This window comes from Limulus polyphemus, unplaced genomic scaffold (assembly GCF_000517525.1).
Source record: "Limulus polyphemus unplaced genomic scaffold, Limulus_polyphemus-2.1.2 Scaffold762, whole genome shotgun sequence".
In the NCBI taxonomy this organism is placed as follows: domain Eukaryota; kingdom Metazoa; phylum Arthropoda; class Merostomata; order Xiphosura; family Limulidae; genus Limulus; species Limulus polyphemus.
In genome coordinates, this window is record NW_013666372.1 from 301,178 (window position 1) to 317,687 (window position 16,510).

Genomic DNA, 16,510 nt, shown 5'->3' on the forward strand with positions numbered 1-16,510 from the left:
TTAAACTACTACCCTACTTTTAAATAGTCAACTAAATAACAAGATATATATATATATATATATATATATATATAAATTTCCAGCTAACAGCAACAATCATACACTGAAAATACTGTTTGAAAAGAAATAATATTCTTACCACTTAGTGGCATCTTCCTTGAGGAAATTCCTCACAAGGAATGTTCACCTTTCGAAAGTAAAAGCATTTCCTTTCATTGATTTTGTACACATCCCTTTCATTAAAATTTCACCCAAATAAAGTATGAAAAGACAGTCAAGTTTTAGATTAATTATTACACTTGTACAAGATAGGATAGAGTTAACATGATACTTATGAATTATTAGTTAACTTGCATGTTAATAAATTTATAATTACGGAGAAAAGAAAGTATATGAACAGGGTACAGATGAGTTTACATACAATTAGGAAATAAGAGTTGAGCTAAGAAAAATAATACAATACAATATGAAAAAGGAAAGAACAGTGAAGACAAAAAACATTAAATAAATATAGAAAAATAAAAAATAGTGTACACAAAAGAATTAGTATATACAAACAAGAGACAATACACAAAAAAGTGAGAAAAATGTAATTAAAACTTTAAAAGAGGTGTTAGTTCACTGTACTGAGCCCATTTCTGTGAAGAATATATATATATAACTCTGAAATTACTACACATATCTTCATGAGCTTTTGCAACCTTTCAGTAAACATTAATTGTTTTTTGTAAACAAAAATAAAGATACTTTAATAAAGTTTCTTCATTTAAGATTTGTCTATGACTATGCAAAGCCTTTACTCAGCCTGTGTGAAAGGTTATTTTCATTCTACAAATAAAACAACTTGTTTTTTATCTTACAGTTTTCAAGTTTCATTTGCATAACCTCTAGAACTTCCAAAATGAATATCAGAAGTTTTCATGGGAAAGTTTTATATTTTATTTCATATTTTCTCTACCATAACATTAATTGTAGCTAAATCAACAATGTACAGTGAAATGAAAAGTTCAAAAGTAGGAAATATAATTAATAGTGTCAATTTTTTCCTCTGCACTAATTTCCATACTGATCATATATAAAAGCTCCAAGTTACAGTTTCAACTGCTAACATTTGCACATTTGATTTGAATTTTTTTATTGCTTTCCTTTGTAGTTTTACCCCTTGAAGTAATAAATGACAAATTAAAAGCAACAAAACAGAGTGGAAGCCCATTAGCTGTTTCTCGTAGAGCTAAAATAAACACCAAGTGATTGTAAAGTTGACTTTAAGCTGTCCAGTTACATGGGGTCAAACTAATGTAACCTCAGACATTTTACTGAAGTTTTATTATGCTAAGGTGAAAAGTTTAAAATTTTTACATTTTAATTACTTTTTTTAAGAAATATATAACAATAAAAAATATATATAAGAAAAAAAAAGATTTATAATACTCACTCATGCTTGGGGTAGCTTGCACTCGAGTAGATGTTTTCCTCTAAGCCTTATTGAGTCTCACAAATTTCAGTGTCCACAAAAGAATTCATGTAGCTTTCAAATATCCTTTTTAGATCAAAATGTCTCAAAACTACTATAATTTATACAGCTTTCTATGTACGCTATAGATAGGTTAAAAAATTCTGTTTGCCTTTCTGAGTAGCAATATAACAATCATACAGCTAAAGACTTTGGTCAAGTGAATAACAAAGCTGTCAAAACTGAGCAACTGATAACTAGCTTCCCATACAAAATATTCTACACTTCCCATTGGTTATAAACATTGTAATTATGTATAATATGTGTTTCTAATTGGTTAGAAACTTCAGCATACTATACTTGGTATTACAAAATTCTGAAAGGGAAAAGTCTGAGGTCAGATGTGTCATGTGACAACAAAAGGAAGACTGATAGTTTGAATGTTTGTTTTTAAATTAAGAAGTTAAAATATAGCTACTTTAAAAGTTGAATTATAAACTATGTTTTAATGACAAGTTTACTGACAAACATTGATAATAGTGACTTAATTAAATGTTGATTGTAACATGCACTTTAACCTAGCCATAATAAGAGTAAGTTCAAAAAGGAACAGAGAACTGCAAAACAAGAATAAAGTACAGCCCTGTAACAAAAAACAAATAAATTGAGAGGTGAGAATAAAAGGTAGATATAGAAAAATTTTTAATACAAAAACAAGGAAATAAGTTTTTGTTGAAACTTTAAACCGTACCTGCTATTATCTGAAAACTTGATGATATTATTATCATTGCTAGATAGCTGAGTTTCCATCACTGTATCAATCAGTGACTTTTCTATCATATGTCCATTGATAACTAGTTGTCCTTTAAAGAACCAATGTCGGCTGTGCTCACTAAAGTAGAAATATAAAGAAAGTCAGTTAAAACATTATCATTCAAATTAAGCCTTCTATCTATACAAAACTACAAATAATAATGCAAGAATCACACCCAGACAAACAGCTCAAATAATGGAAAATTCATGCGGCTTTAAATCTAAGCTGTTATATTCACTGTATTCTTAAATTCCAAGATAGGACTTTTATTTCATCTATAAACTAAAGTACAGAAAAGTATAATAGTGAGTAATAAAATAAAAATATGGGTACTGTTTCAGTCTGGGTTCCTTATTTAATATAGTTTGAAATCTACATAAATGTATCAAATTATAAATTTCTGCAAACTAAAAATACTTAATAATTGAAAACAACTTACTAAATACAAACTTTTAACACTAAAGTGATAATAAACACAAATATACTATAGGCACATCTATTTAATTCTGAGTAAATAATCTTAAAAAGTTAAGCTGTTACTAAACATGATATAAATCCTTAAAGTCTTATGTTCCTTTTTTTGATTTTAATACAGTTACTGAAACATGCAAAATATTTGCACCAATGTGTCTGACTTAGGTTTACAACAAATAATCTTCAATAGAAAACCTTTTATAACTCTAAGAGCTTTCATTATGAAAACAACAATTGCATATGTTTTTAGGTGTGAAATAGATTACATTTAGATTTTGTGTTTATACACACAAATATATTTCTAATTTTTCAAAACAAAACTATGTTCAGAGTTCTTCACCTTATAATGGTGTAAACTGTAATATGCCACATTATGCCCAAGCATAAAATCTAGCAATCTGTCTGAATGAGTAAGGGTCATCTTCACAGGGAGCAAGAATAAGCTACTCAATATCAAACATACTATTGGTGTGAATGTGCTTTGTAGTCACTATGAGAAAAACCTATACACTGGAGAGGTGAAGTGAAGAAAAAGTGTCATTGGTCACTAAGTTTACTTATTATATCTGCTATTGTGTGGCTATATAATGTGAAGAACTGAATAGTTTTCAAACTGATGTTTTCTCTACTAATTGGCAGAGTAATTATTAGTTATGTTCCTATCAGTAACATCTACCCCTTTAATAGTTGACTATTATAGTTTAAATATTTTTGCCATTGGGAAGTATCATACTAGCTTAATAAAAGATTTTCACCATACAAGTAGTTATTTTAAAGATTTCATGCTTTAGAGTCTATTTCAGATTGGTATACAAGGCAGCCTTTTACTTCTTTCTCCATAGCATTATCTTACTGGAATCAGCTGCTTGGTGGTTTTCTTATATTTTAATCATGTTATATCAGGTCAGTAGATACTAGTTTTACTGCTCTTCAGGACCAAGTTGTGTGTCACAAATACATTTTATTAAGAAAAACTTTTAGAACATGAATTATTCTTCCTCATTTGAGTCTTCAAATGCCTTATTTTACATAGTTTCAAAACACAGTTTTTCTTTTTTGTTAAGGCCTGGTTCAGAGTAAGCCTTCATCCATTACATTGTTTATGAGCACCTCACTTTTCTCACTCAAATGATTTACTTCAGCCAAATATTTTCATGTAGTAATTAATGTCTTTTGAAACACAACTTGCAATATTTGTTTATTGCTTTAAGAACAAACTTCACTGTGCTTTTGCTGTTCATGTCTGGATCTCTCAACCAATACTCAAACTGAAAGGAAATGGAAAGGAATACCATTCCTATTGCTAACATAAGTATTAACTTTGTCCCCCCTTATGAAAATAATGCACATAGGGTAACATTTCAAGAGTGAGAATTCTTTACCTGACTTAACCTCAATGAAGATATGTGTGTACAGCTATAGTTATACTGATTCTCCCTGTATCAAATACTATCTACATAAACCATTAGTAAAGTTATGTTTAAGTTTGTTCCATTCTTAATGTTTGTTTTATGCAAAGTTACTGTTAGATCTGAATTCTAATGTAATTAATGATTTATTAATGAAGTAATGCCTAGAACATCAACAGTTTGCATGAATTAGGAGGACTTCTAAAAGATCAATGACCAAATATTGAGCAATTTCTCAAGAAAATTGTTGGTTCAATATTTTGTGAGAATCATTCTACCAGTCTAGCCAAATATTACTGGAAGTTTTACAGAGCAAACCACATGAGTCTTGCTAGACTCCTACAGTACCCTTAAGTGAGTGCAGTGAGTGAGTTGTGTTCTCTCTCTCTCTCAGTACAGATTGTCTATCAAGTTACTGTGAATCTAAACAGAATATACTTTAACTGAATTTGCTTTTATTTACTTTTTTGCAATGCCAAATGAAGCAAGTAAATCGACTCATAGGGCAGTACAATATCTTATAGTTCAGCTACTGCTGTTGGCAGCCACCTAGAACAATAAATGTAGTTTACTGTGAAATACTGTATTTAGTTTAGTTTGGTCCGAGCATTTTTGATATACTGCAGTGACAACACAAATATTATTTATGGCAGAAAAATTTTAGTTTGGCTGAATTCTGTTTGTGATTCATGATGTTTAGTAAGCAATTCATAGATGGCACTGTACCTGTTAAGACATAGCAACCAGGTGTAGTCAAGTTAGTTTACCATGGTACAGCACGTGAGCCAGAGGAAGCCCATTTAAAGTTATTAGTATGTGTGATGATGTGCAATGTTGAAAAATATATATATCTGGAAATATACATTTATGAACATATATACGTGTTTGGTGTTGCACATGTGTGGATGCTACACAAAGTAATTTTTAAGTGTTGTACAATATAAATGAATCAATTTCACTAAGAACAGAACTATCACACAACATAGGAGTGAAAACAAATGATTTGGTCTAGATGTTAAGACTGAGATATGAAGTAAACTGTGATAACTGGCCAGTAAAGTAGTATCTGAAGATACTGTGCAACTGATATATTCGTTAATCATGGTAATATAATTTTTAGTTTAGATGTTGAAATATTCAGCAGGTAATGGATTTTCACAGAAGGGATAAAAGTAATATCTAAGCTCACACTACACTTGGAAGAAAACATAGTTTGTCCTGATGTTTTCACTAGCAGTAATGAATAATATTTTGAATGGACTGATGAGAAATATTTATGAGTGGATGTACTTATTCATAGAAAGTAAAACCTACAAACAGCAACTTAAGTATCCTGCCAAATGTAGGATAGGTGCATCCAGTGTTTTATTTGGTTATGAATGAATATTTTCAAATTGTACAAACTGAAGTATTTTGGTATGCACACATGTGAGTGGACAGCCAGAGGCAAGAAATAATATCCATGTGGTGTTACTTTGTAGTCACCAATAGTATGTATTAAACTTGTTTATTTTGTGTACACCTATTAGAGGTCTATCTGCACTAGCTGTCCCTAAAATGAGATGCCAGTATTAATGAAAATCCACGGTCAAGAGACAGAGGTTAGCACCTGTACAGTGGCTAGCCTGATTTTGGTTATTTGTATACAAACCAGTGTCTGCTGTCACCCCACCCCCTCTCTAAATTCTTTCTTAATGAACCCAGGTTCTGTATGTATAACAACCAAACAGTACTGAAAAGAATGTGGTAAGGTCCTAGGGTAGGTATGTTAGCTGTTGTCATGATAATGTTGACATAGTGCAGTAGAGTGTTAGTCAAACTTGAGACCCAATGAAGCCTGGTGGACCAGAACATCTACAGGTGCAAAGGATGCACTGTTTACAGGAAATATACATACGAGTACACACAAGCCTATAACAATGCCACTTCAGCAAGGTAATAGTTAATGGTTGTGGACGGACCATCACAACATTCAAAACTACATAAGTGAACTTCTGATCAGTCAAAATTCATGTAACCATATATCTTTCATTCCCAATTTTTTTTTTTTTTTTATTACGTTTCATATAGTTTTCAATTCTTTTAGCTATTTTGTCTTTAACTGGATTTTTCAGGAGTTTTGCACACATTCTTTCTGTCACATATATTCTGTTTTCTCAGAGTAAAAGTTGTATATGTTGTAGCGTGCAAGTACTACATTCCTTAAGTACACTTCAATAAATATGTGCAAGTTTTTATTCTTTTTTCCAAGCTCTTACGTGCTAAATCTGGTTCAGATATGCACTAAATTCAGTCCAAGGTGTTACTTTCCATAGAGGTCTGGTCAAATAATTTATCCACTATTACCTGAAACAGTTGTACTGTATCCTACTTTACAGTGCATATACAGAACTATTTTATGATCATTAATTGGAGCAAAGGTATTTTCCAATTCTCACAATTCAGTTTTCTGAATATTCAGTTACAGAGAGAAGGAGCATTATCCATGTAGTTTTTATGGTTCTCAGATAGATCCTTTTAGATACTAGAGGACAGAGATTGCACGTTTGAAAACAACTAACAGTTGCTGGAGTCAGTCTCATCCATATTTTAATCTTATAACTTCTGCTTAAATATGTATTCACCTTTAATTAAATAAACTGTAACTTCTCACTTGCAAAAGTCCAATCATTTCAAGAATCATCTGTGCTATTCAATTTCTAATCTTCAGCAAATTGTCTTTTTTTTTTATTTTGGATTCAACACTGTATGTCTTGCCTCTTTCACTTCACCAATGAAAATCATTACACCTATCCCTCCACATACCAGGCCCTCAAATCTCCAATTATAGCAGATACCAAGTAGCTGTACACTTATGTTTTTATATAGTATTTTAAGCAGTGTGGACATAATAGTGTTGTCTTTGAACAAATAAGTTGGTCTACTGATGGAATTGCCAATCTCACCTGTCCTCAGTGACATTTACATTGAGAATTTAAAACCAAAGTCTTACAGACAAGTATCCTACTATCCAAGATATGGAACTCTTGGACAACACCTTTGTAATTTGCTCACAAAGACAAACAACAATTCTTGAAGACTTTCATCAATACCCAAATTCCATCAACCCAAACATAAAACTCATCATGCAAATAAAAGACAATAGAACTCTGTTTTCTGGACATCCTCATTCACAGACAAGATGGTCACTTCACCAATACAGTATATATAAAAAAACACACACACACTCAAATAGTTATCTGCACTACAAATCAAACCATTCACAGGCCATTAAACAAATAATTGTTATGATTATGTTTAACAGAGACAGAAAAATCTGCTTTGGAGACTTAATTGAAGAAGAACTTTGCTTCATGGGAAAAGTTTTTAAAAAAAGCGGTTACTCTACCAGCTTCATTTCAGCTATCAAGAAAATCATGAGCTCTCAGCACAGCAGAACCAATACAAAACCAAAATCATTTAACATACATCTCTAAATTAGGAGAAAAAAAACTCAAGATATTAGCAACCAGTTCAGTATAGAGTTATATTTGGAAAAACTTTCTGAATCGCCCAAAAAAAGTGAAGTAACCCATCAACAAATTAAAACAAAAAAAGTATAATCTTCCAAATACCATGTTCATGCAGAAATACATACACTGGAGAAACACAGAACAGTTTGTTTGTTTGTTTGCACTTAACCCTATGTTAGTACCATTCGTTTGCCTGACAACATTAGTACCATATATTATAACTAAAATATGTTTATGTATATTTGTAAGTTAAGTATCTTATGACCAATTCCATAGCATTTTACTTAATTTTTAAAGTATGGGTAGGAAATCCTGGACCTGAAAGCTCAGAGACCTGAAATTGGTAACCCCTGGCTCAGTGATACAAGTTATCACTGTGGAGATGTCAGAATGCACCATAACCACCACCACCCATAGGAGAGGAAGTGGGACAAAGATTGACGAATACAAAAGACTCAAAAAAGGTGATATGGAGAGAGGACTCCTTGATTGACCAGTGACAAGAAATCTCCCAGGAGTTGAGGTAAAAACCTCAACCCTCTAAGGATGAGTTTGTGAAGAGATCTAAATACAGATGAGGTGGAGTAAGCAGCACCCCCACTGTGGTCTGGATTCTGGTTAACCACCAAGTCAGGGATCCGAGGAGAAGTTCCATTGATCAAAGAGTGTCCATCGAAGGGAACTCTTATGAGCCTGACCAATAGAAATGAGAGCTTCCAAGGAATTACTTGCTCCAAACCCAAAGATGAAGAGGGTCCAACTATGGTTGGAAAGAAGAAATCCCTCTAAATGAATGGGGTAATTTAGAGGGGGTAAAAATAGATTTCCATACTGTCATCAGGAATTCCACCCATTCTGCATCCTGTAGGAGCAGAGAAGTGTGGTTTCTGGATTTTGAATGGGAGGAAGCCAGTCATCTGTATAAGAAAGAGTGCAAAGACTCACAGTGTGAAGATGTCAGGCAAGAGTTTGTACTCCCTGACAAAACACTTAAAAAGCCTAGGTTAGTCCGAAAGGTAAGGCCCTGAATTGGAAAACTTGACTTAGAGCAATAAATAATCATCGACAAAGTGGGCACTATGGGGAAGAATTCTGAATTGTAAATTATGAGGAGAAAATGAAGTTTTGAGGATCATGAACATACGAAAAGGAGCCAAAGCCAAGCTCAGCACTTACAAACAGGAAAGAAAAAGAACACATCACCAATGTAACAAAGTAAACATTTTAAGCCCCATGTTAACAAAAACTAGGATAAATAGGCTCTTAAATAACACAAACTAAAAACAGAAAAAATTAAAAAACTTCATTGGGTGACACATTATAACATTAATTTACTGGAAACATCTAATAAAATGTTTAAACTGCTAATCACATTTTTATTTTTGAATAATACACGTTACTGTTCAGACCTACCGCTACTTCAATCTTTGCCAATATATGTAGACAATAATTATTTGAAGAGGAGATATAATAGTACACTTTATTATTCTGCAATGAGACTTTAATGATATCAAGTTCTAACATCATGGAATAGATATACATATAGCATGACAGTGCAATATTCACCCAAAGAGTTCATCTACCAGCAAGATGTCATATTTGAAAATATTTATTTTGGAACACATAATGAATTTTACATTTAAACATATTTTTCTAAATTATTTATGCATAAAAGTGCTTGTGGGTTTCTGAATTTATTGATTACAATGTCCCTAATAATACACAAGTTATATAATTTTTCATTTTAAATATCATCAATACTGCAATTAATCCCCCTAATTACTGAGAGTCCACTATGTATTTTTGGTAAAAAAATTAGCAATTTCCTCAAACATTTTTGATTAGTTCTTTATACAGAATGTTGTAAGAGGAAAAAACATACAATTACTCAATATGATGTTATGTGTGTTAAACTGTTCCATTAAAGTTTCTTCTAAGGGATGTACAAGTTATATTAGGGTATTGTTGAATATTTCTGTAAGCTCCAATATGGAAAGTTTAACTGTAATCCTTACCTGAAAATCTAGTTCTATGTAAAGCTATATATTTTCACAATCACATAACCTTGTTGTTAGTAATTAGTATAAAATTACATTATACAGTTTTATATGACTTATACTGGATTATGACGGGAAGAATGAAGAAAAATAAAGAAAAAAACGTTTTGAAATTCAAATAATGCACTAGTATTTTATTAATAAAAAGTGAAACTTCTCTGTAAACTCCACTGTGATAATGAAATATTAATAATCTTAATTTAACTGGCCTTTACTATATAAAGTTATATCAAGTCACCTGTTAGACTGAGCAAGATCAAAACATTCTACTGTAGTTGGGTTCCTTTTCATATGGTCACGAAAAAGACTTGTGTAATGATTTAAATCCCAGTCATCAAAACCAAGACCTGAGAAAAAAAAGGAAAAACATGAAATTTGATGTTAAATCAATGAACAATGTCCATATTGAAATGAAAGTTAACATTTTCTTAAATCAAAAATGTATTTCTAATACTACTTGCCTCCGCTCACACTACAGCTATTACATGACTGGTAGAGTCTTCTTCCTTTGCCCATTTAAGCATTGATCTGATTTTTTCTTACTTGCTCCAGTCTTTTATTGCCGACTTAATTGCCCTTCCCGATATCTGTCTTGTGACACTCTCCTCCTACATCAATGCACCCTCTATCCTGGTACTGTAAATATAAGCACCTCATTCAAATAATATTACCACTTTTTTGAGACTTACCCAATCTGCAGTCTCTCACACTGGCTCTTAGTGGGGAGGAAGGGCGGAAGAGTGTGAGAGGTGGTAAGTATTATTGGAAATACATTTTCAATTTAAGAAAATGTTCACTTCCCAAACATAGTTACCTCCACTCACACTACAGCTAGAATTCCACATTGATAAGGTGGAAGGGTTGGTGAGAGCATGATCCATATAGAATGTGTCTGCATAGATAGTGGGAGAACCGCACTACATCCAGAACAGGTATGCTCTTCACCCAGAACCTAATTCATGCATTGCAGGTGGAATTTGACATGATCTGTTACCACTACTAGCCAGGTCCAAACCAGACAGCTGAGGTTCCACTGCATAAGGTTGGAATTATAGGGCCATCGCCCCTAAATCCCATGTTAGTGGGTAGGGCTACCGCAATGTACATACTTGTGCGTGGATCCCAACCTGTAGCTATAGAGTGATGCATTCTGAGTCACCAAAATCATGACAAGAAGGTAAGCCACACAAAAATGGACAAACCTTCTCCTCAACCTGAAGAAGTCCGAAAAGCAACACCCCAAACTCAGAATAACGGGATCCTGTATGCCATAAAGAACCTGAGGAAACAGAACTCATCTGGTCTGGAATTATGAACATCATCCTCACTCCCCAACCATGTGGGGAAGATAAATTTCACTCATCCATGAAATTATGGGGAGGATGTGGAACAAATTGTGCTCAAACAAGGACCCAGGATGGGCCCACTCTGAATTCAGAATTATGAGGAGACAATGGACCTTCTTCCATAAACAATGTACTGAACCAATATTGATCAAAAAGAAGGGCCATGCTCAACCCAACCGGATAGCCTAGTGTCAAATCTGAATTGGTATTACGAGTAGGCTCCCACATAGGTTGGTGCCTCTCCCACTAACATCTGGGGAAAAAACATCCAGGGCCCCTACTTTGTCCTCTTTTTATAGAGTGGAGGAAACTCACTCAAATGTCCTGTAGGAATAACATCTGTCCACCACCCCAGTGACTGGAAACTGGGTGTGGTAAGAACTCCCTAGCTACACTAGGAGAATATGGGAGGAATGTGCATTGGGGAGTCCTGAGGAACTATGCTCTGGAAAGATTGCAATAGGTGAACCAAATTCCCTAAATTTTTAAAAGCAAACTGACCCCGATTTATTCAACCCAATGATTAGCAGGAATGGGATAATCCCCTTATGCTTTACTCATGATAGTCTATTATTGGCAGCCTAGTATAGTACGGTAATATCACCCAGTCTGTTCTAGGTGGTCTTAGAGAACACCTCATTTCTACAGAGCCTGTTGCAATCTATATAATGTATATTGTGTTAATAGTTGATAGTGCAGAATTGGTTTGATAAAAGCACACTTGCCTGGGCAACATTTGCGACGGAGTGAGACCCTGAGAAAAAGAGGTAAAGGACCCTGGAATGTAAAGAAGAGACAATATTAGTAATCAAGATACTCACACCTCCTTATGTGGTTAAAACAGCTACAGGGGTAGTCAAAAACCCTCAAAAGAAGATACTGCCAGATCATGCAAATAATGTGAGATAAAAGTATTGGAGGAGGTCAACATGCCAGCCCACACAATGTCATCTAGCTGGCAATTCAACTGGGCTGCTAAGGACACATAAATGAGATGAATCTGATGAGATGTGATTTGCAAAAGTCTCCTCACCTTCAAAGAAAGCCCAGAATAAGTGATATGAATCAATTTTCATACCCACCTTGACAAGGTAACCGGGCTAAATCCTGGAAACTGATGGATCCCAATGAATAAAAAAATCTTTGTCTAGCACCTCTAAAGACATTACTATGGGCATCCCAACACCTCAAGAATTTAACTTCGAATGGCAATGTCCACAGGCCAGCTGCAACAAAAAAATATATCTTAAAGGAAAGGTGATACCTGATACATGAGACTAAGGGCTCAACTGGATGTTGAGAAAGATGCATGTAATACCACCTTAATATCCAAGTTAGGTAACAGAAATGGTCGTTTGGGATGAAGGACTCTTAATGACTTGAGGAGACTGGAGAGCAATGAGGGCTCAAATAATTTTTGTCTCAAGTATCTAAAGGTAGTTGATAAGTCGATTGTGGAAGATGCGAAACCCTTATCCAAGAGCCAGGTAAAAAAATGAGTTATGTTTGGCACGTCTGGACAAAATGGGTTCAAGAGTTGGGATAGGAAAGTAGGAAAGACCTAATTTGCCTCTGTGCTGGAAACAGTAATCCAGGGAATTCATGTCACATATTGGCTTGCCAAATTAAATTCTCTTTTTTAACAACAACTAGGTAACATGAAGAACACTCAAAGTACTTCCATTGGTTGTAGTACAGAGAAACCCATTTGTGAATGCTTTGTTGAGAAAAAGTGATAATATTGTCTGAATGAGGTGCTTATATACAGTACTAGGATAGAGGGCACATTGATATTGGTAGAGAGTGTCACAAGATGGATATCTCCAAGGGCAATTGAGTGGGAAATAAAAGACTGAAGCAAGTGAGAAAAAATCAGACCAATGCTTAGATGGACAAAGTAAGGAAACCCTAGCAGTCGAGTAAAAGCTGTAGTGTGAGATGAGGGATGTATGTTTTGGAAAATACCATTTTCTTTTTTTCTTAAGAAAGTATTTCTAAAACTGAATAATGTTTATGCAAGGTTACAATACCCAATCAGTACATTATATACACCCATTTTCATAAGGACCTAAAACAGAAAATTCTGAAATCAACTGACAGCACAGATTGCATTAAGTTTATTGCTACTTTATTGAACAGTGAACCAAAGTACAAAAAATTATGTATCTTAGCTATAGTATTGTATTTGTTGCATTATGCTTGTACACTTAAAAAAAAAAAAAAGTAGTCCTACATGTTTATTTGAGATTACAAGGAATGTCTCATATTTCAAGAATTTAACTTTCATTTGCTTTATACGTGGCAATATAGTAACATCATTTTCTTTTCATGTGTAATGTAGCAGTTTATGTATAGTAACATTTACTGACAGTCATCTTCAGGTCATGTGATTGGTGTATCCAATAAATTAAGTGTAAAACCCTTAAGTACCTGCATGGGTATATGGATCCCACTCTACTCCAAGTCATTGCAAACAGGGAAAAAAAAGCAATTAAAGTTTTTTTGAAGAAACATTTAATTCTTCATTTCTTTTGAAGTACATGCACCAAAGGAAAACAAGTCTATTTGCAAACTTAGTATAGACCATGCACAAGTATTTAAAAATAGCATAATCTGTTACATAGTTAAGAAGTATAAGTCATAGATATCAAGAAAGACATCACTGATAAAACTTGAGCTCCAAAAATAAGACAATTCAAGTCGGATAGCTATGAACTAGTCATGTGACAGAAAACAGCAATTAGAGTTGAATGTGGGCCAATTAACCATAACAGGGTTCCTTAATGTGTTAAAGTTAAACATGATAAAACAAATATAAACAAAAAAAGATATACAAGATAGTAGTGGCCAAAAATCTAAATTACACAGCAGGATAATGTAACAAGTTTAAATGTGAACTACTAGAGATACCTTTAAATTGTGATATCTTACATTTTTATGTCACTTCAAATGTTTCATTCCACATTTCTTATGCAAAATTCTGCGTATTCAATATGTGAAATTCTGTACATAAACTTTTCTAGGACTGAATTGATAATCTGGCTAATTTTAGATATCACCAGTGGCTGCAATATTTGTTAATCATCATACCTTTGATATTCTGTTACTGGACATTTCTACTGTTATTTACTAGTGAGAAGTATTTTTAATTCAGATTATCTAGCCCTGTAGTTTTCTAGAAGTTTGCTAAACTTTTCTATTGCAATATGTTCTTGTTATATAAAAGTATATAAAATTCTGTACAATTTATACCAATTAATTCCCCAAAACACTTGAATGGGACATCCATATCTTACTTTCATAAACAATATTAATTATCACTATAAATTTATACTTAAGTATTTAAAACCAGTGATGCCCCCAGTGGCACAGCTGTCTGTATGCGAACTTGCAACGCTAGAAACCGGGTTTTCGATACCCGTGGTTAGCAGAGTACAGATAGCCCATCGTGCAGCTTTGTGCTTAATTACAAACAAACAAACAAACCAGTGACATCATTTTTTTCTTAATGTAACCAAAACATCTCAATACTATTCTGCATTTTATACAGTATTTATTGACAAAAAAGGGTTTTATTTTAAATAACAAAATCTAAATTTTATTTTTCATGAAATGATTTTACTTTAATAAGGCTACCATATACTTTCTTTAGAGTTGTATTAATCAATGTTAAGAGCTTATTTGTTTGTTTTAGAGGAAAGCCACATTGGGATACCTGCTGTGTCCATCGCAGGAAATCAAACTCCAGATTTTAGCATTGTAAGTCCATAGACTTATCAATGTCCCACCAGGGGACCACTGGCAAGAGAAATTTTAACATACTAATAGCAAGTACACACATCTACTATGAAATAACACAATTACTAAAATCAAATGTACCTAACTCTTGATTAGTTTCTTCCAGAGCCTTTTGTCCTTTCTCAAGAACATTGACTTCAGTCCATGGATGTGGAGTCACTTTCATGTCAAAACTACTGACTGGCTCTAAATATCTACATTCTGTCATGCGATCATGCAATACATCACATATCTGCAAATAATCAGGAAATTCTTTATTAAAGGAACTTCATTCAGGCATGCATTTTTTTCTTTGTGCTAGTTTTTTATATTATTCATGTGCAATTGAAAGTAGTTGTTCACATTAGAACATTATTAATATCCTTTGTTATTGCTTTTACTTCCAAATATATTTTGGAATAATATTTTATAAGTCTAAAAATCATAAGAATTATCCAATACTTTGAAATAAGTGTAAATGAATAGAGCTTGAAGTACCCTGGGTAGACTTGTTAACTGAAAAAAAAAAACAAAAAACATACAAGACAAACAAATATTAAAGTAGTCTAAAATGGAATATGTCAAATACATTTCACAGAAAAATTCAAAAATAAAAGAAAAAAATTAAAACTAATCCTGGTATTAGGCCTTCTCTAATAAAGATAACAGGAAACCTCGATTTTCCAATTTTATCCACTATTTCACTACAAATGTACATATTTGTGATAAGCAAAATCAAATAAAACATATGACAACCTGATGAAAGTTTTCAATCAATAGTATGACCTTGTGATAAGGACCAAAAGTGGGCTTTTTTGAAGGGGGGAACAATGCAATTGTTTGAGTTGCTAAGAAAATTATTTATCAGCTACAGTTAGACAGAGCACATGCTTGGTGTACAACAGAAGATGCAAAAATTTAATTACTACATATCAGGTTGTCTCATTTTGGAACACTTTCATTAACCACCCCAAAAAATGTACATCACGTATGATAGTTAAACGAACCACCTAAATGTTATGTTAGTGTAGCCTATATAATGTGTAAAGTTTAGTCTACTCTAATCCCTTATAGTGATGGCACACGACGAGATACACTGTACAGGCCTACATTGTACACCAAAGAATGTATACATCTTATTTTACAGCCTAGATCATACTGTCTCTTCAACATGTGATAGTTTGAATATACAGTCTTGGCCTAAATGTTTGAATACTGTTCTATTACGTCCTCAACAAATTAATGTCACATTTTGGAACACTTTCATTAACCACCCCCCAAGAAACATATGTCATGTTAGTGTAGCCTATATAACGTGTAAAGTTTAGTATACTCTAATCCCTTTATAGTGATGGCACACAACAAGACACATAATCGGCATGTAATGCTGTTTGAATACAAGAAGGGAAACAACGCCTCTGTAACCACAAAGAATATCAAAGAAGTTTATGGAAATGTCGTGAAAGTTCATAAGTGTCAACAATGGTTCAGCAAATTTCATTCAGGTGACTTTAGCCTTAAAAACTGTGATGGCAGGGGCTGACATGTTGTAATTGATATTGATGCTCTGAAGACTCTTGTTGAATCCAACCCAAGGCGACACACTCGTGACATGGCCCTGAAATTGCATGTCTCTCATGAAACAATACGTAAACATCTATGGAATAT

The 16,510-nt window shown here is 33.3% G+C and overlaps 1 protein-coding gene across 8 annotated transcripts in view; it reads right to left on the bottom strand.

The window, feature by feature from the left end:
* Positions 1-16,510, bottom strand: part of LOC106460389 (phosphoribosylformylglycinamidine synthase-like) — a 122,173-nt gene that overhangs the window by 76,636 nt on the left and 29,027 nt on the right. For 7 of the 8 annotated variants that reach the window (XR_002610757.1, XM_022387093.1, XM_013920079.2 and 4 more), the window contains 3 exons: positions 14,945-15,095; positions 9,958-10,066; positions 2,205-2,345 (listed from right to left, as the gene is read on the bottom strand). Coding sequence is in view for 7 of the 8 variants with exons in the window: in XM_022387093.1 (XP_022242801.1) it covers positions 2,205-2,345; positions 9,958-10,066; positions 14,945-15,095 (401 nt within the window). In the remaining variant the exon portion in view is untranslated. Of the gene's footprint in view, positions 1-2,204; positions 2,346-9,957; positions 10,067-14,944; positions 15,096-16,510 lie in introns of those variants that run through there. The other variant, XM_022387098.1, reaches the window with a different exon arrangement.